This window comes from Chelonoidis abingdonii, chromosome 4 (assembly GCF_003597395.2).
Source record: "Chelonoidis abingdonii isolate Lonesome George chromosome 4, CheloAbing_2.0, whole genome shotgun sequence".
NCBI lineage: Eukaryota > Metazoa > Chordata > Testudines > Testudinidae > Chelonoidis > Chelonoidis abingdonii.
Window position 1 is genome coordinate 86,758,498 of NC_133772.1, and position 26,136 is coordinate 86,784,633.

The 26,136-nt window shown below is 42.5% G+C and overlaps 1 protein-coding gene and 1 long non-coding RNA gene across 2 annotated transcripts in view; one reads left to right on the plus strand and one right to left on the minus strand.

Annotated features, from left to right (window-relative positions):
* RGS6 (regulator of G protein signaling 6) overlaps positions 1–26,136 on the plus strand; it is a 500,599-nt gene that overhangs the window by 449,530 nt on the left and 24,933 nt on the right. Inside the window, 1 exon segment of the mRNA XM_032768378.2 lies at positions 12,343–12,432. Within this exon segment, the coding sequence (XP_032624269.1) occupies positions 12,343–12,432 (90 nt within the window).
* The window catches only part of LOC142046771 (uncharacterized), a 66,558-nt gene continuing 53,602 nt past the window's right edge, over positions 13,181–26,136 (minus strand). Inside the window, exons 2-3 of the long non-coding RNA XR_012655785.1 lie at positions 14,246–14,316; positions 13,181–13,240 (exon numbers count right to left, since the gene is read on the minus strand). This is a non-coding gene — a long non-coding RNA (uncharacterized LOC142046771). The remainder of the gene's footprint in view (positions 13,241–14,245; positions 14,317–26,136) is intronic.

Here is a 26,136-nt window from a genome sequence, read left to right on the forward strand (position 1 = left end):
CCAGACTACACTGTTTTCCTAATTAACATTCTCAGTTATTAAACTTTTTGTGATATCCTTCTTTGGAAGAGACTGTGCACAAAGCAGGTGTAGTGTTCTCCTCTGCTCCTTTGGCTGTGTCCAGCTCCTTTGGGTTGTAGGGGGCAACACTTCCTTCCATTTCTCTCCAATTTCTCTACCCATGTGTGGTCTATTGTGATTGCAGAAGTATAGCTCTCCCCAGAACCCTCGCTGTGTATGTCTGTCTTTTAAGCTTATGTTAATATGCAAACTAAAGGATGAATAAATTCCCTGTGGATTTCACAGAGCAGCCTATCACCAAACATCATGAATCTAATGGGGGAGCATCTTCAGGGAAACAATTACGTATAAGTACCAAATAGTGAAAATCAGGAAAGTGAAAGTGAAGGGTTAGATTTGAGTCTCTGTTACTGTAGAAGCAGAAGACAAAAGATACCAACCAGGGTTCTGCATAATAGAAGGTATTCAACAATGAATTCTTTCAGTTTCCTGACTCTTTTAAAAAGAACATATGTGCATGCTACAAATCTTGAAGTAGTTCATGGTTTTGAAATGATTTTCATTTTGAATTTGTTGTTCAGTATCCATATTTTGCAGCTGGACCGATGGACTTGAAATCTCACCACTTCATGATAAGTGACATATTGTCATGAAGTCTGAAATAGTCTTTGTCAAGCTAATGTCTTTCTGCAGGATGAGACCTCAATAATTGACTCCCTTCCTGTACTGCCTAAGGGTTAGGAAGAGGGCATAAGGAACGAGCTCCCACCTTGTACAGTCAGTAATATAGGATCTATCCAAAGCGCATGAGAATGAGATGAGAAGTACACAGGCCAATGTGTTTGTCCACATAACATTTCCCCAAGGAACAGTGGTCTGTAGATTACCTGGCATACTAGCTTCCTGTTCCACAAACCATAGCAGCTCCTCCTGGATGACTCAATATCGAACTTCTGAAGCCAAAATCTGATCTGAGATCTGTAGTCAGAGCATATAAACATATGATGATGCTTTGCAATAACTTGTGAATAGCACAAATCTACCCATAGACCCAGCATGTGTTCTCCACTTATCTCCAAAAGGGCTGACATAATTTATCACAATAGGGACACTTTTTTTGTATGTAACACCTGCCATTGACAGTGTTGTGATATATTTGCTATTGTATGCTACTTCCATAGGGCCAAATCCTGACCCTCCACTCTCACCCATGGGAATGCCCAAAATGCAGTAAAATGACACTTCTGCTGCGGAGGGACTCCAAATATCCCTGCACACAATGAAACTCAGCTTTGTGGTAGTGTTCTCTTCATGGGAACGTGGAAAAGGAAGTGGCAGATGAGTCAGGGCTATGGCAAAATCTTGACCAGTAAGTTCAAGAACCTTATGTATCAGCTGGACAACATGTGGGGGGGTGCAGTGGGCTAGGGCCACTGCTACAGTTTATGGAGGCTTCACTATACAGTGTCTCCTGGTTGAAAGGGGATTCCATTCCCTGCAAAACCTGCCTCCTCCATGAGGCAAAGCCTGTTCACTCAGGCTTTTTGCCAAGGACCAGGATTTCGCCATATTGTGAGAATCAACTTCTTAGCAGTAATCATTGTTCTCAAACCCTAAAGCTGCTCATATGACATTAGAATACTGAGTCCACTCTGTCTGAGACCAATGCAGGTTTGAGTAAGGATTTGACTGAGAGAGGAAAATCAAAACGAAAAACAGATTACAATTCAAAACCAAGTGGTTGTTTATTAATGGGAATGAGTTGCAACTTGGGCTGGGGAGGAGCACTTTTACCAACTAACAATACTATCAGAACAAGAATATACACACAGCTTGAAACAGTCTATTTACACCCAACAACAAGAAACCAAGCAGTCTATAATCAACTGCTCACTAAAAACCAGAACAGATACACAAAACTAAGTAAACTATGCTCACATTAACCAAATATTGTAAAATACAACAATTAACCGCAATAGCAATCAATACAACAATTCAACTCTCATATACTATATACACAGCTTGGTATCAAGTAAGGGAGGGAAAAAGGAAAGAGGCTAAATAAAACAGAGTATTTACAGCACACTCCAGGCGCAGCTGACCAGCAGTACAGACACCAAGGGCATGACGAATTGGCGGGAAACTAATCCAAAAAAGAAAGCGAATCAACACGACCTAAGCTGGCTAAATCCGGAGGAGACCCTGGCTGAAAGGGTGATCGGACCTTTCAGCTAGCCCGTGGATACTCCTGCAGATTCTGGCGTGAGACTTAGTTTTATTCAAAGACTCTTACTCATGTCAACGTCTGGTTGGTCCCTAGCTCCTTCACCAACCAGGTTCCGAGCTGGTGCCCTCTACGTCAATGGGAGCTGCACCCGGCACACTACTTTTGCACACAGCCCTATGCTTTTGCACACATCACCAACAGACCTTTTGACTGACAGAAGGTTCAAGAACAGGCACACTGGTATTTTTGTACACGGCACTAGTCTGACCCTTAGTTGATCAGGGAAAAAGAGAGGGAATAGGCACACGGCACTATAATGTTGCACACCGCACTACGGTGGTGCACATGGTACCGATGTGACCTTTTGACCGACAATTGGCCAAACAGATGCCATGTTAGAGCATAGGCTTTAGAGCTGCGACACACTCCTGTCTCCCAGGAGAGCTATTTTTATATTTAGCTCTAAATCCTCCTGTAGTACGACGCTGACCTCTGGATTGTACCAAATTTCAGAACTCTGCGCCTTTGCATGCTCCCACAATGAACATGTAAAGAACACCTAGCAGTTTTATACTTCCACCATATATTTGATAGTGGAAAAACCAAATATCAAATAGATTTCCAATAGCTCTGATGCTAAAGATACATTATACTGCATTACCATCTATACATTATAAACTAACCGTAAAGCTTTACATTGTATTTCCAACTATGGATCTATAGGGATAAGCAGCAGATTCCTGTACATTATTCAAAATGAGCTCTGAATGCTTAGGGTATTTCTTTTTCTCCATCACCACCTTACTGTACCTTCATCAATGTTTATTTCAGTCATCGTTTTATGCTTTTCTGGTTTAACAACAAGGAAAGTCCATATTATGATCTAATTACGCATCAGTTGTTAAATAACAGAATCACTTGTTTGAGTGCAAAGGAAAACCAACAGCTAAAACTTCAGATGTAATTTATTGTGTCACTTAAATAAAAGAATAACTTGAGAATGGACAAATAGATTTTTCTCAAATTTTCCAGAGCTGTTCACTCTCAGGCAAAGACCTTTTGTGTCAATTACCAGCCTGAAACATTTCTTTTCTAAACTATAAATCTCTCAAAATCTAGGGCTCTAACAGAGTCTACAATGATCATTTAACCATAGCTATGTTAGCTAGCACCACTCTAGTTAACCAGTGGGCTCAAGCAGAGAACTTTGTAATTTTGCTTTAGTTGGTGCATGCAGACACTGCTAAAATGATTACACAAAGGTAGTCCGAAAAGGGGGGAGAAGGGAAGAAAATTGAAAATGCAGTGGAAACAAAAAAAGCAAATGCAGAAGAGTGGGGGGTTTTGTGTGTGGGCTTTGGAAGGCTAAGGGTATTCTGAATGAAAATGCTTTGAGTTTTTAATGGGTGTCTTTCTTTTAGGGTATAGTAAGGTTAGGTCCTTCCCTCTGCTACATATTTCATGGATACTCTGAACTACATCTGCTACCAATTGCTTCTGCTTCTGGTGCTGATGTGGCAATTCCTCCTACCTAATCTGAATCAAGTTGCAGTGCGGTTCTCAATACTCAGGTAGACTAAATGGTGATCAGATAAGAGTGCTTATTAAGAATATTAAGGTCATCAATGACACAGAAAAGGTTTAAATATTGTAACTGACTCTCCTCCAGGATTTGTTCTGTTCTTTTATTGCACGTAGCTTGATGATGATCCCTGGGTCTGTGTTTGTGCTGTTGTGCTACAAGAATCCTGTAAGCCAGGGCAGGATTCCAGAGGACAAGCTGAAGGAATGTAATGTGAAGCCTATGGAACTTACAGGGTGCACAGGCCTTGTGTAGATCCTCTGTTAAGGGGGCAATTTTTTTATTCTAAAAGAATGTTTTATACTCCAGATGTGATAGAAACTGTACCTTAAAACCCATAGGGTGTAGACAATCTCAAGATGTGTCTTTGTCTATCCAAACAGCTACAGACAAGCATTAGCTTCTGCTTAGTCCTAAATATATACCAGAATGTGGGGCACTCTGTTAACAAGGCAGAATCTGGGGGCATATTGGAATGCCATCTGAGTTGGAAGGTTGCATGAACATTATACTTGAGCCCAGAAGTCTACAAGACCCAAAAATCTTGGCCTTTGTGTAGATTTTGCACCAGGCAGGGAGCACATGAGATTTTGGATGGATATAAAAAAACAACCACCCACTTTTCAACCAGAGAAACTGCCCTTCTCTTGTACGTATAATTCAAAGAAAATAGCCAAGATTTCCCACTAGAAAGGACACTTTGAATGAAGAAAATGCTTGCTGAGCGCTATCAAGTACCCACCCTAGAAGAGTGCATTATCAAATTATTTTTGAAATCACTCAGCCATTTCCAACATCCTTGTCTGGTATTCCCAAGGTCCTGGTTGGTTGGCCGGCTGCCACCCTCTGCCCTAGTCAGGGTCATTGTACTTTGATTGCTTGCGGGAGGGGGAGGGAGAGACTTAAGATCTTGTTGCAACACATTGATTTGAAGCAGGTGCAGCTTTGAGACAGCTTCTGCTATCTCATCCACCTCCCACATTCCCATCTGGATTTCCAACTTTGATTTTTTTTTTCTTTCCTCTCTTGTCAAGAAAATTTACAAAGCTTGTCCTTCATCTCTTTCCAAAGATGTGGCATGTGAAGGGAAAACAGCAGAGGGGTGCTGCGTCTTATCAGGGTTTACTTCCCCACACTTCAGCTGTCAGCCATAGCCAGGGCGTGATTTCCTTTCGGTCTCTCATAACTCTGGTAAAGAAAGTTTCCCTGATTTACTACCTAGTTGGTCCTTTGTTTTCTAATCCACAGAACTGTCAACATTTTCCTTTTTAAAATTTACTATTTATTTTCACATTTACAGTGTAACGTATGTTGCAACAGCAACTGAGCAATTATTTGCAAAATTTAACAGACAATATATAAAGCTATGCACAGAGAATATGGGATGGAACCGATACATCTCCGGCACCATGTAGTATTCTTCAGACTGGAGAAGAGACAGAATTCACATGTAGTAAACACAAAAGGGATACTTTATTCAGAATGCTGGGTATACACAGACCTGTAGCTCCCAGCTGCTTGAGTTCAGAGGCTGGGGAACAAAGACTTGTCTGGAGATACTGTACAGTCTCAGAGAGTAGAAGCAAGTTGCCTGCACTACCTCTGGGATCTTTTAGGAGAAAAAGTTAACCTACAGAAGGGCTGTTCTAATCACGCTCACTAGACCACAGGTATGAGTGAACAAATGATACCCGTAGATCTAATCAGCATGGATACTTTACCTTAGTTCATTTGCTAGAGGATGATAATTAACTATATGTATAATTCATTCCTAGATATGATCATGTCACTCCTATCTAGTAATGGAGCCATATACCCTAAAAAAATCTAATCATAAAACAGATTGTTGTGAGCACATCACCTCAGTGCTCCATTCTCTACACTTCAAGGTCTTTGTCCTGATGTTCAAATTCCTTCATAAATTTGGCCCAAGGTGCATGAGAGATTATCTCTGCATCGATAACCATAGCCTCCTGCAACAGCTGCATTCCATAGGAATGATGGAGCTGCCAACCCTGGGAAGGCCCATGAGCACAGAAGACAGAATTTTCAGAGAGGTTCCCATGTAACTCTGTGCAGCTCACTACCCAAAGAGAGGGGAATGACCACAGACCTCTCTGCCTTCAGAACAAAATGCAAAACTCTTCTTTTTGACTTAGCTTTCCACAATGAGCTCTTCACACCCACATGCACAAAATACGCCCAGGCTAACTGTTCTTGTTTACTCCTACAGGTAGAGAAAGGGGGAGAGATCATTTTGTGACTGTTTTAACGCGTGAGATACTGGTATTACTGTGACATGGGGCCATATTACTTGATAAATAGATAAATATGTGAGACTCCTGATATTAGGTGCACATACCCAAACTAATCCATCCTTGGGAGGGGAGATCAGCTGTGTTTGATATCAGATCACAAAGCAAACCTAAATTTTCGCTGCCGTTCTCTGTATCCCGTATTAAGAGTATGTCTACACTGAAAAAAAATGCATTCTGAACTCAAATTAACTAACTCAAGTTAATGCATCTTTTATCTCAGATTAGCATTTTGAGTGAAAGACTAAATAAGCCTGGGGTTGAACTCAAGCTGATAATCTGAGTTAAAAGTCTTATTGCCTGTGTCCTCACTGCTATTTTAACCCAAGCTAGCTAATGCAGGTTAGCTAACCTGAGCTGAGTATACCTTTTTTTGGCAGCACAGACATATCTTAAGTGATCGGCTATAGCAATGTGAGCCACTACTGTTCCAGCTGTGTTATCTAGCCAGGTCTCAGTAATACATAGTAATTATTAAATGATCAGTTTGTTCAAACTTGGAGGATAATAGGGTGATAAGTAATAGCCAACATGGATTTGTCAAGAAGAAATCATGCCAAACCAACCTAACTTCCTTCTTACTTAGGGTTAGTGGCCTAGTGGATGAAGGGAAGCAGTAAAGGTGGTATATTTGGGTGCCAGACTTTAAGAAAGATGTGGACAAGTTGGAGGTGGTCCAGAGGAGAACAACAGAAATGACAAAAGCTTTGTAAAACTTGACCTATATGGAAAGGTATTAAAAAAAAAAAAAAAAGCATGCGTAGTCTTGAGAAAGGAAGACTGGGACCTGTTCATAGACTCATAGACTCGTAGGTCAGAAGGGACCAATATGATCATCTAGTCTGACCTCCTGCACAAAGGAGGCCACAGAACCCTACCCATCCACTTTTATAACAACCCCTAACCCATGACTGAGTTATTGAAGTCCTCAAAATTGTGGTTTGAAGACCTCAAGCTGCAGAGAATCCACCAGCAAGCGACCCATGCCCCACGCTGCAGAGGAAGGCGAAAAACCTCCAGGGCCTCTGCCAATCCGCCCTGGAGGAAAATTCCTTCCCGACCCCAAATATGGCGATCAGCTAAACCCTGAGCATGTGGGCAAGACTCACCAGCCAGCACCCAAGAAAGAATTCTCTGCAGTAACTCAGTTCCCATCCCATCCAACATCCCCTCACAGACCATCGAGCAGACTTATCTGCCGATAATCCAAAATCAATTGCCCAAATTAAACTATCCCATCATAACATCCCCTCCATATACTTATCAAGCTTAGTCTTAAAGCCAGATAAGTCTTTTGCCCCCACTACTTCCCTCGGAAGGCTGTTCCAGAACTTCACTCCCCTAATGGTTAGAAACCTTCGTCTAATTTCAAGTCTAAACTTCCTAATATCCAGTTTGTACCCATTCGTCCTTGTGCCTACATTAGTACTAAACTTAAATAATTCCTCTCCCTCCCTAACGTTAATCCCCCTGATATATTTATATAGAACAAGCATATCCCCCTGGAGTCTTCAAATAAGTTAAGGGCTGTTTTAAAGAGAACTGTGATTAGTTCTCCATGTCCACTGAAGGTAGGACAAGAAGTAATAGGCTTAATATACAGCAAGGGAGATTCAGTTTAGATATTAGGAAAAACGTTCTAACTATAAGGGTAGTTAGGGACTGAAATAGGTTACGAAGGGAAGTTGTGGAATTGACAACATTCAAGGTTTTTATGAACAAGTTAAACAAACATCTGTCAGGGAAGGTTTAGGTATACTTGGTCCTGCAGGTATGGACCAGATGACCTACATTTCTATGATTCTATGCAATATCGGGCACCTCGTCCACTGTGATTGGATGGTGGTGCTCTTATGTGATAGAAAAAACATTAGACTGTGGTTTTGTGAGTTGAGCCTCTGAGAGAAGGCCCTAGACAGAGCCAGTGGGATGGATAATAAATCCATAATAAGTCAGCCCGTTCTTGAAAAATGCTTTTTTCCACTTACTCTAGAGTTTTGAAAGTAGAATGCTCCCTTCGTTGATGATTAAATGTCATTTGTGAGATTTATATTATAGGCTTATTTTTTAGAACATTACATAGAGGGGTGTTGTCTTAAGGTTAGTGCACAGGACTGAAGTTATATTAGTTTCGTTCTGATTGCTAACGCTGAGAGGCAGTACCTAAGGATTGCTAGGGGAGTTGTTATTGCTATTCCTAAAATAAAAAATGTCTCTTCATTCTTTTGAATGACAGTGCGAGGCAGGATACAACTTTTCCATGGCACTCCTTGAGTAAAAGTAATGGACAATTCCAGTGAACTGCCCAACCTTCTCCCAATGAAATAGGCTCTACTGTCCAGAGTTGCAACTGAGCTGTTGTGGATTGCATAAGTGGTGTGTTTGCATCACTGTGCAAATTGCAGCTAACTCGCTGGTTTGGGATACATGCTCTGTGAAATGAAATACTCTTTCAGTGTTCCAGTGGACAGCCCTGAATTTCATGTTGGCAGCACCATGTAGATAAGCACATCTTGGAATGTGCATGTCTGTAGAGAGCATTGCACTTCCACATCCCCAAAAATGTTGCATCACTAAAAATAACTGTAGAGGAAGATTATAGCTTCACACCAGGTTATTCAGCCTCTCAGCCACACAGTAAAGAAGAGAAACATATGCAGCTGTAGGTTAGGAAATGGGATCACGATAGGTAGCAATGATAGCCCAGAACAAGGAATGAATTAAAGTCATGTGCATAAGGGGACTCGCCCATTTGCACTATATGAGAGTAGTGCAGCTAAATTCCCACGTGCTCCACTGTCAATCTATCTTTCCCCCAATATTTATTATTTGAATTTGCTTGTTTTTCTGTGTATTTCAGAAATTGTGAGGTGCTAGACACTATCATTACAAGTCATCTCAGATTCCCTAGATTCTAACACGGCAGTTGTATCAATAGTACATTGGTGTCTACTAATGCAGGGTATCAAAGATCAGTATGGACTTAGCCAGTTATTAGAATCCACCATCCAGTGGCTGGATTTGTTGTGTATGCACATTATTGCAGCCACAATTCAAACTGGAACGTTTGTGGTCCATTCTCAGCAGCTCTTTCAAGTGAGCCAGTGGGAGCTATGCTGAGCATGTGTCAGCTGGAAGACACGCTGCAGACCCTGCAAGACATGAACAGTTGGTTCAGATGTCCAGTGAATGTTCCAGAAAAGCTATGTTATGAAATGGTCAGCATATCAGTCATGTCATCACTCATGTGTTTAAGAAAACCCTTGAACACATATAACTGAAGAACAAGATTTTGGTTCTGGAAGCTACGTGCTCAACCATCTTTCCTCATTAAGGTTCAAAGTTTAGGAATAATTATCAACAATTCCATAATGTCAGTACCCTGCAGAGGAACATTAGAAATATCATTGTTTGCTGGTTCCAACTTGTGAAACCCAGAGAGAATGCTTAGCAAAAATGACATGAATACATCTACATTAGAGCTTTGGGAGTGATTCTGCCTTGTCTTTCCTGGGAGGGACACAGTCAAGGTGTCAGCTCACTGTTTATTTAATCTCAAGATCTGATGAATCATTGTTTTGTTCTCCCAGCCTCAGATGTAAAGTCCCTACTCTTTCTAACAAAGAACAAATACAGGCTGTTGGCTTGGAGAAGGACAATTTGTCCTAGTTACAGTACTGGGGCAACAGCTTTACTGTTAACTGACCTGGTTTGGTACATCTCTCTCTAACCTGCAAACATCTAGTGCCATACGTCTGTATGTGTCTACGCCTACGAGGACTGAAAATATTTTTACTCCATGAGGATCATTTCCTTTTGACAGCAAGCCCCAGGATCTGTATACAGGTTTCTCCATTATATAGTAGATCCCAGACATCAGCACTTACTAAAGTCATCACCTGAGGCAGTGATTCTTGGACTATGGGATTGAGCCATGCAGAAATTGTCAGGTCCTCGGACCTGGCAATATAGGCCACTAGAGTTTTTTTTCCCCATGAAGTGGCATCCAGATCCCTCCACCAATAATGTATTGCAGCACATTTTTTGTGCTCAGGCCTCCCTGTAGCCTTCTCCAAGGCTAGAATATTATTCATATCTATGCTAAAAAGTGAAGAAATCAACACTTTCCTCCTCCCACTCCTTAGAGACATAGGCCATAATCTCTACCATGCTCCCAGCATGTCCTCGGAGGCTGGGAATCTCATCTCTGTGACAGGCCCAGTCCCTCCTCAGACACTAATCCTCTATGACACTCCAGGCACTCTTACTCTCTAGAGACCATGAATGTCACCTCCATCAGTGCCTCCAAATAGTCCCAACCTACAGAGAGAATCATCTCTACGATGCTCCTGGTCTCAGGATGGGGAAACTTGTGTGTGTTTTGACATAGTTTAATTTCTAGCCCATTATGAAATGCTAGTTACCGGGCATGGAGTTTGTGATATAAGAGGAAATTAACTTGAGCCAGTCATCATCCAGTTGAATTTAGTACAACTAAGTCCTACAATCTTACTGAAATACTGTGAGAGTTAATGTCACATGCACACAAGAAAAATGTAAGGCTTTTAGTGACCAAACTCATGACACATGCTTTATTTTTTCCCCTCTAGTTGGCTGTAAGTTTGGCTCTCTATGTTCAGTGCTGAACTACTAGAGCAAATATTCCACAGCTGCTGTATTGGTAATGGGAAATAAAGCTATCCTCCCACTTTGTTTTCAGGGGTGGCTTTAGACACTGCGCCGCCCCAAGCCACACCACCAGAGCTGCGAGACCAACAGACCCTCCGCAGGAATGCCGCCACAGGCATGCCGCTGAAGGCACCCTGCCTGCCGCCCTCCTGGCGACCGGCAGAGCGCACCCCGCGGCTCGCCGCCCCAAGCATGCACTTGGCATGCTGGGGCCTGGAGCTGCCCCGTTTGTGTTTGTTTTTTGAGATTCTCCTTCTTAAGAATGCAGTAGGACAGAGAGACTTTGGCTTTTCTGTAAACGGGCTTTTCTTCTGTAAACTCTTGTGCTGTTTGTGAGATATAGAACATTGTACCAGTGGAGGATGGTGGCATCTGAAAGTGAATAAGCAAAATTAACAAGTAAAGGATTGCTCCGAGCCAGGTTACATCCTAGGGTAAAGATTATGCTATGTCTGAGTAAAAACATTGCCAGCCATGCCTACCTTACAGAGAACACAGTAAAAAAGCTGAATAGGGTAATACTCAGACACACACATAAAACTCCAGGATTGAGCAACATTATGTAGATCCTGGAGCTGGACACATGGAGCTCAACCAATTCCTTCACTGGTTCTCCCTCTCTCCTAAAGGTTCATTTGTACCTAAATACTGAAGTTTTGGGGTGGAGAAAAAAGAGTTTGTATGATATAAATATACACAATGTAACAGCATAAAAGAGGTTTCCACAGGCAAAGAACTAATAGGAATGCTCAGTGTTCCTGTTTTTCCTCTTGTGAATTCGAGTCTCTTTTTTACTGCTATTCTCTGTCTTTACTCAGTCAAGTATATTTTATTGTGTTTGGCACAGGGTTATTAAGAGGTCACAGGGCAGTAGAAAAATAACTGAGTTTTTCAAGATACGGTCAATTATTAATTAAAACTGAACAAGCAAGTTGATAATGTGGGGTGGGGGAAAACAGCTTTGTCTGATGGCAGAGAAACTCCACCCACCAAACCTCTGAAGCAGAGTATCAGATTGTAAGTATGACATCCTCAGAGTAAACTCTTACTGGCTGTTTGAACTTTGATGATAGGACATTAAGGGACAGATTCTTTCATGCTTATTCTCATTTAAGTAGTACAACACTCCTTCAGTATTTTTTATTTCAGTAGCACTAGATGGCAGAATCTGGTCATAATATACTAGCTTCTGAGAGCCTTGGGCGTTACAAAATCAACCCTTTTCTAGGCTGCAGATTAATATATGCAAGCTCTTTGGGGAAAGGACCATCTTTTGGGTGGAGTGTACAGTGCGTGGCGTAATAGAGTTCTCCAGGACGTGGGCTCCTGGGCACCGCCACAATACAAATGATAAATTATTATAATTAGGACTTTGCTCCCTCTTTCTAATTGTCTCTCTCTCTCTCTCTCTCTTCCCCACCCCCTTCGTTGGACTGTTTTGAATCCCTCTGATTTCTGAATGGTATTTGGTAACAATTCTCAAACTTTCCTTTCCTCCTGCCCCACAGGAGCACATTTACAAGTTGATGAAGAGTGACAGCTACGCACGTTTCCTCCGTTCTAACACGTACCAAGACTTCTTGCTGGTGAAGAAGAAGGTATCTTTTGGGAAGGACATGCTTGCATCTCTTAGTACCTATTGATTCTCGCCTGCTGCTTCCTGCTAGTGTGAAAATGGGAATATTGTTTCATTTACTTTTTTTTATTTTTCTTTTTTAAAAAGGAATGAGAACATTTATTTCCTTCACTTGAAGGCCCAGGGTATGGCATCCCTATATACAGCTTCAGCCACCATGGCAGGGGAAAGGTAGAAAGGCCAGCCAGTCAAAATACAGAAGAATGCTCAGATTATACCGGCGTCTTCCAAACTCAGTGCAGGCAATTAATAGTCCACTATCTCCTCTTCATGACAAAGATAATATCTTGTATCAAAATTAGACCCCATAAATGTGTTCATTTGCTCATCAGGGTAACAAGATTGGGGAGATGATGCAGCATCCTAGATGTAACTATGTGGTCCTTCTTTGGGATGCCTTATCTGGGGACCTCCCTGTAATGTCTTACCCCCTCCTCCTTTTCTCCTTTTCCCAACTCTTTGCTCCCCAAAAAGTTTGCTTTTTATTTTAAACAAGAAATAATTGCAACCTAGAGAGAAATCAAGAACTTCAGTCATATTCTTCACCAAAGACCTGGGTCTCAATTCTTTTCATCCCTTTGGTATCAGCAAGTCCACTGCCAGCAACATATTTTTTCCCATGAATTACCCACTCAGAGTAGCAAAGAATTGATTCTGTAGGATTAAGTCAGCTCTTATTCAGGCAAGGGGCATTGGAAGGTAAGATAGTTATCTCTGCATTTGGGGCTGTGTTTAAATGCTTTCTGTACCTCCTAGCTTACTCCAGTACTCTGCAAGAGACAGAGCGAGAAAGTGTTTGTGTGCATGCACCTACCTTTGTGTGACCCACTTACAAAACACTAGATACAATTACTTCCAGCTACTGCAGCCTGAGCTTGTGGTTTTCCATCACCATGCTTTCTGCTGTTTCTCCATTGCATTCTCAATGGGCTGTCAAATTACAATTCATTGGTGCAACTCAGTGAAATCCCATTGGCTTTTTACAGGCTCATTGCTATTATGGATCCTCAAAGTGCATATTGTGATAAAAAGGGCCAATCTTTACTCTCCATTGTGCCTGGCATTTGCTTCAGTTGGATTGCAGTGGTGTGACTGAGGACATGAACTGGCCCTGTCTTTTAAAACCAGCTGGTTTTAGACAAGTACAGACCAGAAGAAGAAATGCAAAGTCCTAGCTGACATTTGAAATTTTAAGTTGCTCTTTAAACCTGGTCAGAATTCAGAGGTTGAGGGAAAGAAAGGGGTGCAGTTAAAACTCTTGAACATCCTGTGATGATGTAAAAGAAAAATTAAAACCTTTGCTGTCTTATCCCTACGAGCGTCCCTGTATGTTCTCCCTTTCAAAGCATTAGGACCTGATGGTTCCTGTGTTTAATACAAAGGAAAGTTCTCCCAGCTCCAGTTTTGAATCAAAGATTTCTTTGGAATCATTCGCTGTCAGATCAAGCGCTAGACCTGTCAGCATGACTTGAATGATTCTCCTGCCAGCTGAGAAACAGATTTCAGTCTCATGCTAACACTGCAGTGGAAATAAGAATCTAGTTTCTTTTAGAAAGATCTGTGGGTACTCAAGTAAACATATCCAAGCAAAAAGAAGACAGTGGCAAAAATCATGTAGATGTGTCATTCACCAATTTAACATGTGGTGGGTAGAAATTAAAAGTTACTTCAGAAGCTGTAAAGCACATCTTACTGTGTTCGGCTAGTAGACATTGTACCCCGATAGCATAGAGTTGTTGACTGAAAGAAAATGAAGCTTCCATATGCTGACCTACCGCGTAGATCCTTAGTAGTTTTACAGCAGATCTGAGGGAGTCTTTTAGGGCTTCTTGAGGCAGCCTGGAATCTGGAGTGGGGGTAAAGGAAGAACAGTGGGATACCAGAGCCTTTCAATATTGAGGATTTGGGTTTAAATCCCAAGATTAAAAATTTGGCCTTAGTGAAGTCAGTGGGAGTTTTGCCATTGACTTCAATAAGGTTTGAAACATTTGAATCCTTGTCGGGAAAACCTCCCGAATGTCCCTCATTTCAAGGGACAGCACTCATTTTAGTTCCAAACTGGCCCGCATTCCACGCCTGTGATGTGCCCTCACTTTTCTTGTTTACTATTAATTACAGCAGAAATGCAGAATCATGGAACTGAGATTACAGAAAGTTATTTACACTAAAGAAATGAATCCCACTGCATTTTAAGTTTCTTGTATGAATGCATTTTTGTATCTCCCTCATTTTGGGTCATTGCCATACATTGCATCCCATATATGGGCCTTGTGCCAAAGGTACAGGACTGGGAATCATGAGATCTGTGTTTGTTCCCTGGCTTTTCCGCTAATTTTCTTGTGTGACTTTGGGTAAATCACTTAATCTCTGTGTGCCTTATACTCCCGACTCTGTAAAATGCAGGTAATAATTCTGACCTGTGTAGCAGAGATGTTGTGAGTCTTAATTAACATCTGTAAAAATGGCTAGCATATTTTGAGATCCTCAGGTGCAAATCTCTATATAGTATGTGCTGTGTAAGTGCAAAGTATTGTTTTTCCACATCACAAAATAACTGCACATGTGAGAGTTTCTGATCCAGGGTCTGAAAGTGGAATGATTAAGAGAGATGTGTGGCAGAGTCATGAGGAGGAGAGGGGAAAATGAACATACTTTACACAGACTCATGGATGCACAGATGGTGGTCATGGGCCATGTATAGGCGAGGAATTCCTTATTCATTCATGATGGAGTTTTTCTTCTTTCTTACCACTGTCATTATTATATGTGCCACAATATGATGGCCTAGAGCCTGCAAATCCCTGGTATACTACTCTGAGTGCAGGACTGGGCTCCCGCAGGGGTGTGTTTGGAGGCTCCATGTAGGAACAAGGAAGGTTAAGAGCTAGATGTAGGTCTCTGCATTGCACAGAAGTAGGACACCCTTGCATGCCTGCCTTCTTACTCTGAAAAGCACAGGGTGAAAAGGGGAAAGGATGTGGGCAGTTCATCCATGTGTCTGAGGAGAAAAGGACTTTAGCCTGGTAAGCATGCAGATGAGCCACTTAGCTATGTGTTTGTCTGTGGGCCTCACTCCTGCTTCTAGGTAGGAGTCATTAGGTTGCTGTTGGCAGCTATCTCACAGATGCAGGATTGGGTTTCTTCGTCTACCCATTGCTTTTTACTATGTGTGCATATGCAGAACATGCCACCCCTGTGCTGTGCAAGACCAAGCATCAGTCTGCCCATAATTCTACTGATACATACATTACCACATTTTATAGTGGGCAATAACCACCATCCCTTCCCCTCAGGAGCCAAAAAATGGCCATGCCCTTGGATGACAGTGAACTTTATGCAAGAGAAGAAATGCCTGTTACATTTAGGCCTTGAAAAATCTCATCCACTCACTGAGGGCGAATAGTGATTTTGACAGGGTATGTTGGCTGAGCCTAGATAGTCATTGGCTCCTGCTCTGAGGAGAAGGAAGAAAGCAGAAGAGAATCCTGTGGCACCTTATAGACTAACAGCCATTTTGGAGCATGAGCTTTCGTGGGTGAATACCCACTTCGTCAGATGCATGTCTGCTGCTTTTACAGATCCAGACTAACACGGCTACCCCTCTGATACCTGAAAAAAGCAGAGAAGCTCAAGCCCCGGTGCCCTTTCAACAACCTAGATAAATTGGAGGGAGGGAGTGGAGGGACCCTGAGACTGCTAGTTCTCATTCCGGAGATGGGGCAGTAAGGACAGTGGCTGCTGCACTGGCATTCTTCTGAGAGTCGAATGTTTGTGTGAAATGAGCAGCAAGCAACTAGAGCCATTCTCACCAAAAAGGAGGTGCAGGGGGGCCTTTGAGCCACCGTCTTCTAAGAGGAGGACAGGGAAGGGTTGGAGAGTGCCCAGCTGCAGGTGAGGGGCTGAGAGCTATCTGAGCCCCAGGAGGGGTAGAACAGTGGAGGAGGATCTATCATTAAATAGGTGGATCTATCATCAGTTTATTGGGGAGGGAGAGCTGATGTGCCAATGTAAATAAAATATGCCTGGTGCACGAGAGTGGGGCAGTTGTTTTTCTCCCTAATAAGGACACATCGAGCCAGATTCCATATTACCCTGTGCTAGTGAGTACAAAATAGGTGTAAATTGCCACCCCTTTGGTCTAGCAGTGTTTTCCACTCATTCTGCGCTGGTGTCAGTGACTACGTGAGGTGCAGGGTAATTGATAATCTGACTCTTAGTCCACAGGTGAGCGAGTATCAAGGGAATTTTTCCAGCCTTGCTTATAATTATGCCTAGTAAAATATTGTTCTGTTTGAAAGACATGAATTTCATGCTTCTGAAACACAAAAGCCTTGAGGAGAAATTAGTACCAGGTTCCGATATGAAGGGTGATCTACAGTGTAGAATACTGAGCTCTTAGAACTCGTTCATACTCTCCTTCAATCAATGGCAAAACTTTTATTTGTTCTAGCACGAGCACAACTGGGACCTTAGTATACATATTAGAAAGAGAAGAGAACTCAAAAGTCATATTAGCATCCATGGGCGGACAGTCTCCATTGCAAACAAGTTCTCTCTGAAAACCAGTCTCATGCTCTCTCACCTTCTCGGTCTCCTTAGTGTCTCCCAAGCTAACTTCAGCACCTCTCCATCCCCTTCTCAGTACCTTCAGAGGAAGTGTGCCTGTGATAGAGCTTTACCTGAGTGCCATAAGAATGCTAAGAGATTTCCTACTAATCATGTTGTTAATCATTTGTAGCTGGTTTTCTAATGTCTACGCTGCCCTGTGCTAACAGACTCTTTACTCAAAAAAACTAAAATCGAAGAGTTTGATAAATAATTAGCCAAAAGAAAAAGAAACATGGAGAGCTGCAGTAAATGGTTAGTGATATAGTCCAGTATATTCTGGATTTTTTTCTGCACCTAACTGGCTCAGCTGTTTTTAATAAAAGCTTTTTAAATTTTTAAAAAATCTGTATCCTACTGTTAACTTGTACAGTAGGTTGGTCTGTTTACTGTTGATGAGGGTAAGTTTTCTTTTTGCACGTTTGAGGACTGCTTGAACAAGCTTGTATGTGTGTGTGTGTTTGTATGAGCATTGTTGTCATACTTCAAAGCATTTTGGTGCACTTCCTGTGCTTTACCTGATGCGGTCAGACAACATACAGAGATCCTTACTCTTTATTTTTCTACTTCCTTACCACTTTATTTTTAAATTTCCTTCCTCCACTTTGCAAGGCAGCCTCAAGCACCTTTGCTTTGAGCTGGACCAAGGCAGGCAAGCAGTTACCTCAATAACACATAGCCAGTCACACATTTTGTAGACAAGCAGGCAGGAAATGCTGGAGAGCAATACAGCCAGCACAAATGTGCGCTCCTCCTGAAACTGTGCACGTCGGCTGCTTGGCGTGCAGCCAGGTTTGAGAGCTTTTTATTTTAATAGAAAAATGTAATGCTTTGATCAACAACTCGATAATTTGGTGACTGGTGTTCTCTAGATACCTTAGACAGTTAGATTTAAACTCAGGACTATTGCATTAATACAGTTCACCATATGTGTATCATATGATGGAGCTGGGAGTGTTTGCAAGGCAGGTTTCAATATAGGACCTTAGCATGGCTAAATTTTCAGATGGTAGTTCCCAGTGAACCCTTTCAGTATTAGAATAAACCTTATATGCTGCAGCTTATGAGTTGATCCAAAATGTCTGTGCCCCAAACTGAATCCTGGTGGTCCATTTACACCCCCGACTCCAGTTTCCCTAAGAATGGGAAATGACATCAGCCTACAGTAGTGTTCCAGACATTCCTGATTCTGCAGTTGCAGAATCTGCCAGAGAATTGAACCTTTGCTACCAGAAGGAGCTCCAGAGTCTAACCTTTCAAAAACAGCTATGTTTCTAGCTCTCCTGGTTGTGGGCGGCAGCAGCAGCAAAGCAGCAGTGCAGAAGTTCAGATCTGGGCAGCTGGAGAGCAGTGGCTGCTGGCCACGGGAGCTCATGTTGTATGCAGTGCAGGAGGACTATTTTTTTTAATCCCGCTCCCAGCCCATCCCACAATACCCACTTCCACTCCCACTCCCTCCCACATTGTTTCCATGCTTCTGCTATTATGGTAGTGGGTCCTATGGCATTTTCCTAGCAATGGCTGGAAATGTTGCTCTCCGGATGTCTCCCCACTAGCACCCACCCTGCAATAGAATGGGAACTCCCAGCTCATCCATGCAGAGGGATTGGAGTCCTCATGCCCGTCTAAAATGGCATGAGCAGCCCCTGCATCTCCTTTTCCCCCACACAATGGGATTAGAAAACTCTAACCCTCCATGCATTGTCATGCAAAGTGGATGGGATGCCCCACCAGCCCCTGTTGTCACCCTTACTTCTCCGCTGCTGCTGGTGGCAGTGCTGCCTTCAGAGCAGAGCCCTGCAGTGGGACTGGGGTCCCACAGGTACTGCAGGACTTGCTGCCATAATAGCAAGAGCGGGATGAAAATTTAAGAAACAATGCGGGTGCAGGTGGGAGTGGGTATTGCAGGGCAGGACAGGAGCAGGATTAAAAACATAGCCCTCCCGCAATGCAAACAACATGAACGCCCCAGCCAGCAGCCACTGCTCTCCAGCCGCCCAGCTCTGAAGTTCTCTGCTGCTGCTGCTGGTGGCAGCACCACCTTTAAAGCTGGGTGGCCAGAGAGCAGCAGCTGCTGACCGGGAGCCATGTCTCTCCAAATATAGAAGTTAAACTATGCCTGTGTTTGCTATAATAATTGTATCTGAGACAACACACTCCAGGGCTTGTGCGTTGTATTGCATTGTGTTATCCCTTTTACAGACTCTTTTTTTCTTTTTTCATAGGTATATATGACCCTATCTCAGATGGGGGTTTGTGGTAGAGTACATTATTTGGAAAGGGGTACACAGCCTAAAAAGTTTGAAAACCACTGGCCTAGACATAACATTTCATTGTCAAAACTGTGTCTATAAGGCACTGGGCATTGCTGGGGATGAGGCAAAGCTTCATCACCTCAGTGGGAGGTCAAAAAGCAGGGGCATAGCCATGGGTGGGCCTGAGTAGGCCGCAGCCCACCCACTCAGCATCCAGGCCCACCCAAATCTGAGTAGGGGTGTAGTGCTGCCACAGTGGCCCGGAGCATTCCTCAGGCACCTGAAATCCAGGACAGAGCTATGTGGCCGCTCTTCAGAAAGCTACACTCTGGCAACTCTGCCTTGCCGTTTTCTGAGCTGCCTCATGTGCGTGCCCAGCTCAGCAGGTGAAGCCCTGTGTCACAGCTGCAAAGAGGGCATGGTGTTGGGGGAGAAGCTTAGCTAGCACAGTCTGTCATTGCCCGTCCACACAAAAGTCAGGGCCCATCCAAATGTCCACTCCTAGCTACTCAGAAAGGGACACTGCTTCTAAGAGGCCCAATGCACAAAGGTACTGCACAATCTGTGTTGTCCATTAGACTGATGCAGTGCTGCACTTGGCCTGATTTGTGTCGAAGGGCAGCTCTGTGCCTCACTTTCCCCCTGCCTCTCCCATGTGCCTCCTCTGGAGTGACATGCTCCCCTGTGAGTGCATGGAAGGAGGAGTTTCTGCCCTTCCCTGTGCACCGGGACTGCAATTGTGACTTAATCTTACACCGGCCACATATGAGTGAGTCTGGAGGTTCCTAATACTTTCCTTTCTCTCCTCCACTCACACACCGTAGTGTGAATGTTAAACAACCCCCACAGTGCCCAATCCCCACAGGGTATAGGTCTGTTATGGCCCCCAGCTATGGAGTCTGGTTCTCTAGCTCCAGTAGTAAAGAGCTGTGCTTTGAGCTCTGGATGGCCATGGTTCAGTCCCTGGAGTTGGTCAAGATAGCGGCTGTCACACAATGACCAAATTATGACAGGTTCAACAGAAGTCCAACTCACAAAGATCACCATCACAACTGGCACTAGCTGGGCATCCTGGAAGGTGTTGCACTTTGGATAGGTGGAAGGGTTGAGAGTAATTCACAGGCATGAAGAGTTCACCTGAGAAGCAGAAATTTATTGCAATAAGACTAAGACCATCACTTATGATAACTTCTCCTTAACTTCCCGGAGCAGGGGTCTTCTTTCTGTACTCCTTCCAATCTTGATTTACCTTGGACCCCTTTGGGCGGGATTGGTTTCTCTGACTCTCCAACAGTTTACCCAATCAGAAGGAAGAGACCAGTCACCTCCCCCACTCCTTACCTTTCATTCCTTTATATACTTTCCACATCAGCTTTCCTGCCTCCGCCAACTCTTATACTGCACAGAGTGGTGCCGCTGGCATGCCATATAGAAGCCACAATGAACAGCTCCCCCCATCCAGTTTGGAATTACATTTGCCATTTTAACTTATATTTGACCCAAACCCTCAATTTACCATTGTTTTATATGTGGTTCTGGAATATAAATATCAGTATAATCTGCATAGATGAACACCAGTATTGAAAGCATGGCCTCATGGTTTGTCTTCCCTCCCTACTGAATTTCCCTACTGAAATGCTGTCCTTAGAATTAAAAATCACAGTAAACAAATATGCTTTTTAAAATAACACTATTTTATAGCTCAGCTATAAAATTTAATCATCCTAGAATTTCTAGCATTTGTGTTGGATGCCATATGGTGGCATCTTGGCTGGTAGTGTGGATCTTTTAAATAGTTACACAGGAAAACGTTCCGTGGTTGTCTCCTGTAGACAAGGGATGTCCATTTCCATGGGCCTGCTGTCTCTGAGGTCTCATCACTGACAGCTAGTTCAGTCTGGTCTTCTAGGTATTAAAGTGCTGTTCTTTGGTGGTAGAGGTAATCAACTGGCTGTATGATTTGGTAAAGTCTTGACATGTATCCAGTTACAGGTGTCTTCATCAGTTCACCTGCCTTCCTTTTGGATTCTTTGTATCTTCTCTTTGTTGTTTCTGTACTCCTTCTTTGGCCTTTTGGGTTGATATTCCAGCTGAAGTCACAACTGGTAGGTAATCACAAGCAGAAGATTCTAGAGAAGTACTTTTCTTGTATCTGTTTCTCTAATGGGTTTTATCTCATATACATGGCCCTCTCTTCTTCCTTCTTCTCCAGTATAAATTGTATCCTCCCAATAGCATCATATTTTCCCTGGCTTGTCACATTCACCTAAGTTGCTTTCCAGGACTCTTGTCTCCTGGATGCAGACAGAAAGCTTTGAGCAGTGCTTGCAATCACACTACTGAATCTCTCCTGTTTTCCATAACAATTTGTAGGCCCTCTTCAGCTATTCTCTTCATCAGTCTGTATAGTTGGTTCAGTCCCATTGCCTATGTGGACACCAGTCAGTTGTTAATGGATCCCACTGCTGGAACCCATGTGCTTCTAAGCCCCCTGCATCTAGGTAATGACTCATTACTGTTCCTAACTCTGGATCTCTTGGGCACATTCCATGGTGGACCCCGAGTGTTTGATGCTATTCTTGGGCAGTGGAATATGTCCAATTGCTTAGACATATTCCCCCACGATCCTCCTGGCTGTGAGAGCTCTTGTTTCTCAGCTAATCCCTTCAGGGACAGATGAGCCAGGAATGCAGGCTTAATAAAGGAATTTCTTAACTACACACTTCGCTCTTAAAAAGCACACTAGGGAATCATGGATCTTTGGAAAATGACACACAGTCCTGAGCACAGCCCCCCAGGTCTGATCTCACCCTTCCTGTGAGTCCTGGGTTTGGCATCATCCTTAGACTAGGTAGCCTTTCTTGTCTTCTTACTTGCATGTGGCAATGGTCTGGCCTCTTGCTTAGAGAAGCACCCCTCTTCACCCATGTGCTTGCTGGAGAAGTTCTAATCTCCAGCCCCTCCCTGGCCCCATTAGTTTCTGAGTAGACAGTCATTCAAAGTCAATGGCCCACATGGTAGAAAATCTATTTTTCCAGTAGGGAAGAGTTCTCTAACATTGATGGCCCTTGTTTGCTCAGTCTCAGCTTTTTAGAATTTTCCAACAGTTGTCAAGTCCCTGCCACAAAATGGGTGCTCTAATCTACCCTGGAGGTTACAACACAGCATGAAGGTAACACTCCAAGAAGGTTAGAGTACAAAGCAGAGCTTCTGAAACAAAATGGGTTTCACAGTTTGATACAGACATCCTCAAACTCACTTTTGGCATGACTTTTCCCCACTTTATTCTGTACACTGCCAAACCTATCTATAGGAAATCTTGGTGATGGAACCATACACCAGTAAAATGGAGACTATGTGTTTATGCTTGGACCAATTATAATCATGCATTATGTAGTACAGATAGTCCTTCTGAATATAGTGTTCCTCAGACAATGTATCATTACTGAGAAAGTTCTGCAGACTCTTTTAATGGGGTTTCTTGATGGTCATAGAATTGGAAGGGACCTCAGGAGGTCATCTAGTCTAATCCCCTGCCAGATTTTTACCCCAGTTCCCTAAATGGCCCCCCTTAGGATTGAATTTACAACTCTGGGTTTAATAGGCCAATGTGCAAACCACTGAGCTATCCCTTCCCCCCTGGTCAGGTGTGGTGGTATGGGTGCTTTGTATCTCAGTATACTCCAAGTCTCTTTTAAGAGTTGATTCTCAAATCCCTTATGCTCATGGATCTTTTCAGAAAATTCAGATTAAAGGACAAAGTCTCTGAGTACTTTATTGGCAACTGTTCTGCTGGATGTATTAGCTGTTGGACAGATCTGTGTAAATGTAATGAAGGGATGTGTTCTCTACTTCCTTTTACTAATGTCTAAATGCAGCCAATCAGTGGAGAAAGGTGGTGGCTGTAGTGCTCTGCCAAGGGTTAGTGATTTTTTTCTAATTATTAGGTCTTTCTCATTCAACATACTGACAAACATGCCAATAACTCATCAATTTCTTTCCTCATTAGTGGCCAAAAGAATTTCTCTTGTGCCAAATGAAATACTATTCAGTCCTGAGGTGAGACATATTCTTCATGGAAATGCTAATAAGCCAATGGTGTATGTGTTTCAGTCTTATTGCAATGAAGTTTTATGACTTCGAGCATATGAATACCCGTAAGCTCTGTGCAAACCAAAACCTGGGCCAAAAACATGACCTCATCTTTCCACAGCCATACACAGTATACATATGCTGTCTCATACCTAGAGGTGGCCTCCCCTGAGAAAAGGTGAGGCACATTGAGTGATGCAGTATGGTGAAAATCTGCTTCTACCCTCTCAATAAACGGAGGAGTTCAGGCTGTAATTCCAGAGCTGTTTTTCTCCAGCACTGCATTCACTCCCCAGAAAATTATAAAGTTGATGTCATTCTTCCATCTTTCTAAAATCTGCATAGGAGCCTCCAATCAGCTGTTTGGCAGACGTTAACCAGAATCAGAGGTCTCTGCACAAACAGCTACAGAAGGAAAGTTCAACAAGAAATCAGTAACACTACACAGACCCTGTTTTATGGCTTTGAATCAGCTATGGAGCACATTTTGAACAGAAGAGAAGAAAAGGTGTCATTCTCCAAGGCAGCTGCTGGCTCTCATTCTTCAAGGGTTTGCGGTTTGCTGTAGCAAACAGCAGTTGTTGCTTTAAAAAAAAATCCAATTTTTAATTTGTTTCTTTTTTTGCTTCCTTATCTTTTTCTGCTGTTTTGAAAAACTGCATTTAAGCTGAAGGTTTTTTTTCTGTATTTTTTCTCCCTACCTTTTTTTCCCCTTAAAGCCAGAGAATGAGCAAGGTCGTAGAACTTCTCTAGAAAAGTTCACTCGCAGTGTGGTAAGTTCCTTATTTTTTTTTCTTTCCTCAGCATTTTATTTTTAGTTGTGGGGTGTTGGTGCTTAACTTTTTAAGTTCTTTTTAATTTTTTTTGCAGATAGCCTTTTTGCAGCTTTTCTTTTAGTTCAGTAGTTCATCAAAACTGTAGCTCTTTTAAAAGGGTGGTGGGGGAGGGGAGCAGAATTCCATAATGTGCATTCTGGATAAAAATCACCACATCAATAGGCCAATTTTGATTAGCGTTAAAAGGCAGGTTGTGGTTTTGTTATTTTCACACTACAATATTTGTTATGGCTTCCCCTGCACGTTGTAGTAGGACAGCATGGTTATAATAGCATCATTTATATTGTAACTATATTGATTTCTATGCATGGTTAATGATGACTTATATATAAAAACATATATACCCATATTGCAACTTTTATATATCAACTGCAACAACTTCGTTGGTAGCCCAGATTTGTTGGTGGTGGTATAAGGAGGTGACGTATGAAGATGATAGTCAGAATGTGGTTGAATCTGTAAGAAGTTATGTTCAGTACAAGACTTTGTGAAAAGAACATGATCTTTATTACATTTTCATAAAACTTTTGTAATGGAGGAATTGTACTCTGTGTACATACAGTACATATGCTTGCATTTGTGTGTGTACATACATGTATGTATATTTATATATAATACAAATGTATGCACCATATATATAGAGATAAAATATTTGCATACACAGATAGAAAAGGGGAAACTACTCAGGTAAGTGCGAGCTATAATACAATGAGTAGGCATCAAAGGGGGCCTTTTTGATGCTGTCATGATAACTATACAAGCGAAACTCAGTTGTGACATCTGATATGTCTGCAGACTCCAGAGATGTGTGTTAGCTCTACTGGCAGGTTCCCTCTGTCAGAAGGCAAGAGAGAGGAAAACGAAAAGAAATATAATATAGATATTTTTACACTTGGAGCCAGATTCTGCTCCCCGTTATGCTCATATATACTGAGAATAACTCAGTGACTTCTGTGGAGTAACTGGTTTTACAGTAGCATAACTGAGAGCAGAATATGGTACTTAGGTTTTTGATTTCAAGGTTAGTATGAAAATCTCATCTCAGAGTGTTAGGATTATGATATAAAAGATAGTCAAGGCAATCTCATAGATTGATCTATAGTTTAGATATTGCAGTATTACTGGTAAAAAACTGTAAATGATTTCCTTGCCTTTTATAGCTGGTATAAATTGGTTTAGCTGTACTTTAATTTTTATGGATCTATGCCAATTTACACCACCTGAAAATCTGACCCATATGATTTTTAACCTGTCATTGTCACTTTAAACAAAAGAATTGCTCTTGTTTAAAATCTCCTGAGATCAATAAGCTGTTTTAAACAACACAGGAAAACTGGATCTCTGATATTACAGACTACTAATTTTCCCCCCTTATGCCTCCTGTCAAGTGTCCTGGGAAACTGAGACTAGGCATAAGCAAGTGCAGCCCATTCACGTCCTAACATGTTCACAATCTGCCTTCTTTACTGTGTGCTGAGAGCACAGACAACACCAAGCCCTTTTGTTGGTACTGTATCAGCGGAGGAGGACCTATGAACCAAGGGATATTCACTGGGGGCTGTATCCACACCGTTTAAGTCTCTGTTGTGGCTTATTATATGTCATAGTTCCTTGTTGTCAGGGCCTGGGAAGTAGGTGGTCTGAGCAGGAGTTGGGCAATGGGAGCAAGGATCAGAACCAGACGATGGATGCCAGAGCCAAGGGTCAAGCCAGAGTCAAAGCCAGGAATCAGAGCCAAAGGTCAGGACCAGAGTCAGAGGCCAGAGCTCATTTAGAGTCAGAGAGTCAAGCCAAGAGTCAGAGAACAGGAGCAGGAACCAGGAAAAAGTCAGGAACCAGCATCAAGGCTGGGAGTAGCAACAGCACGCCAGGATCCAC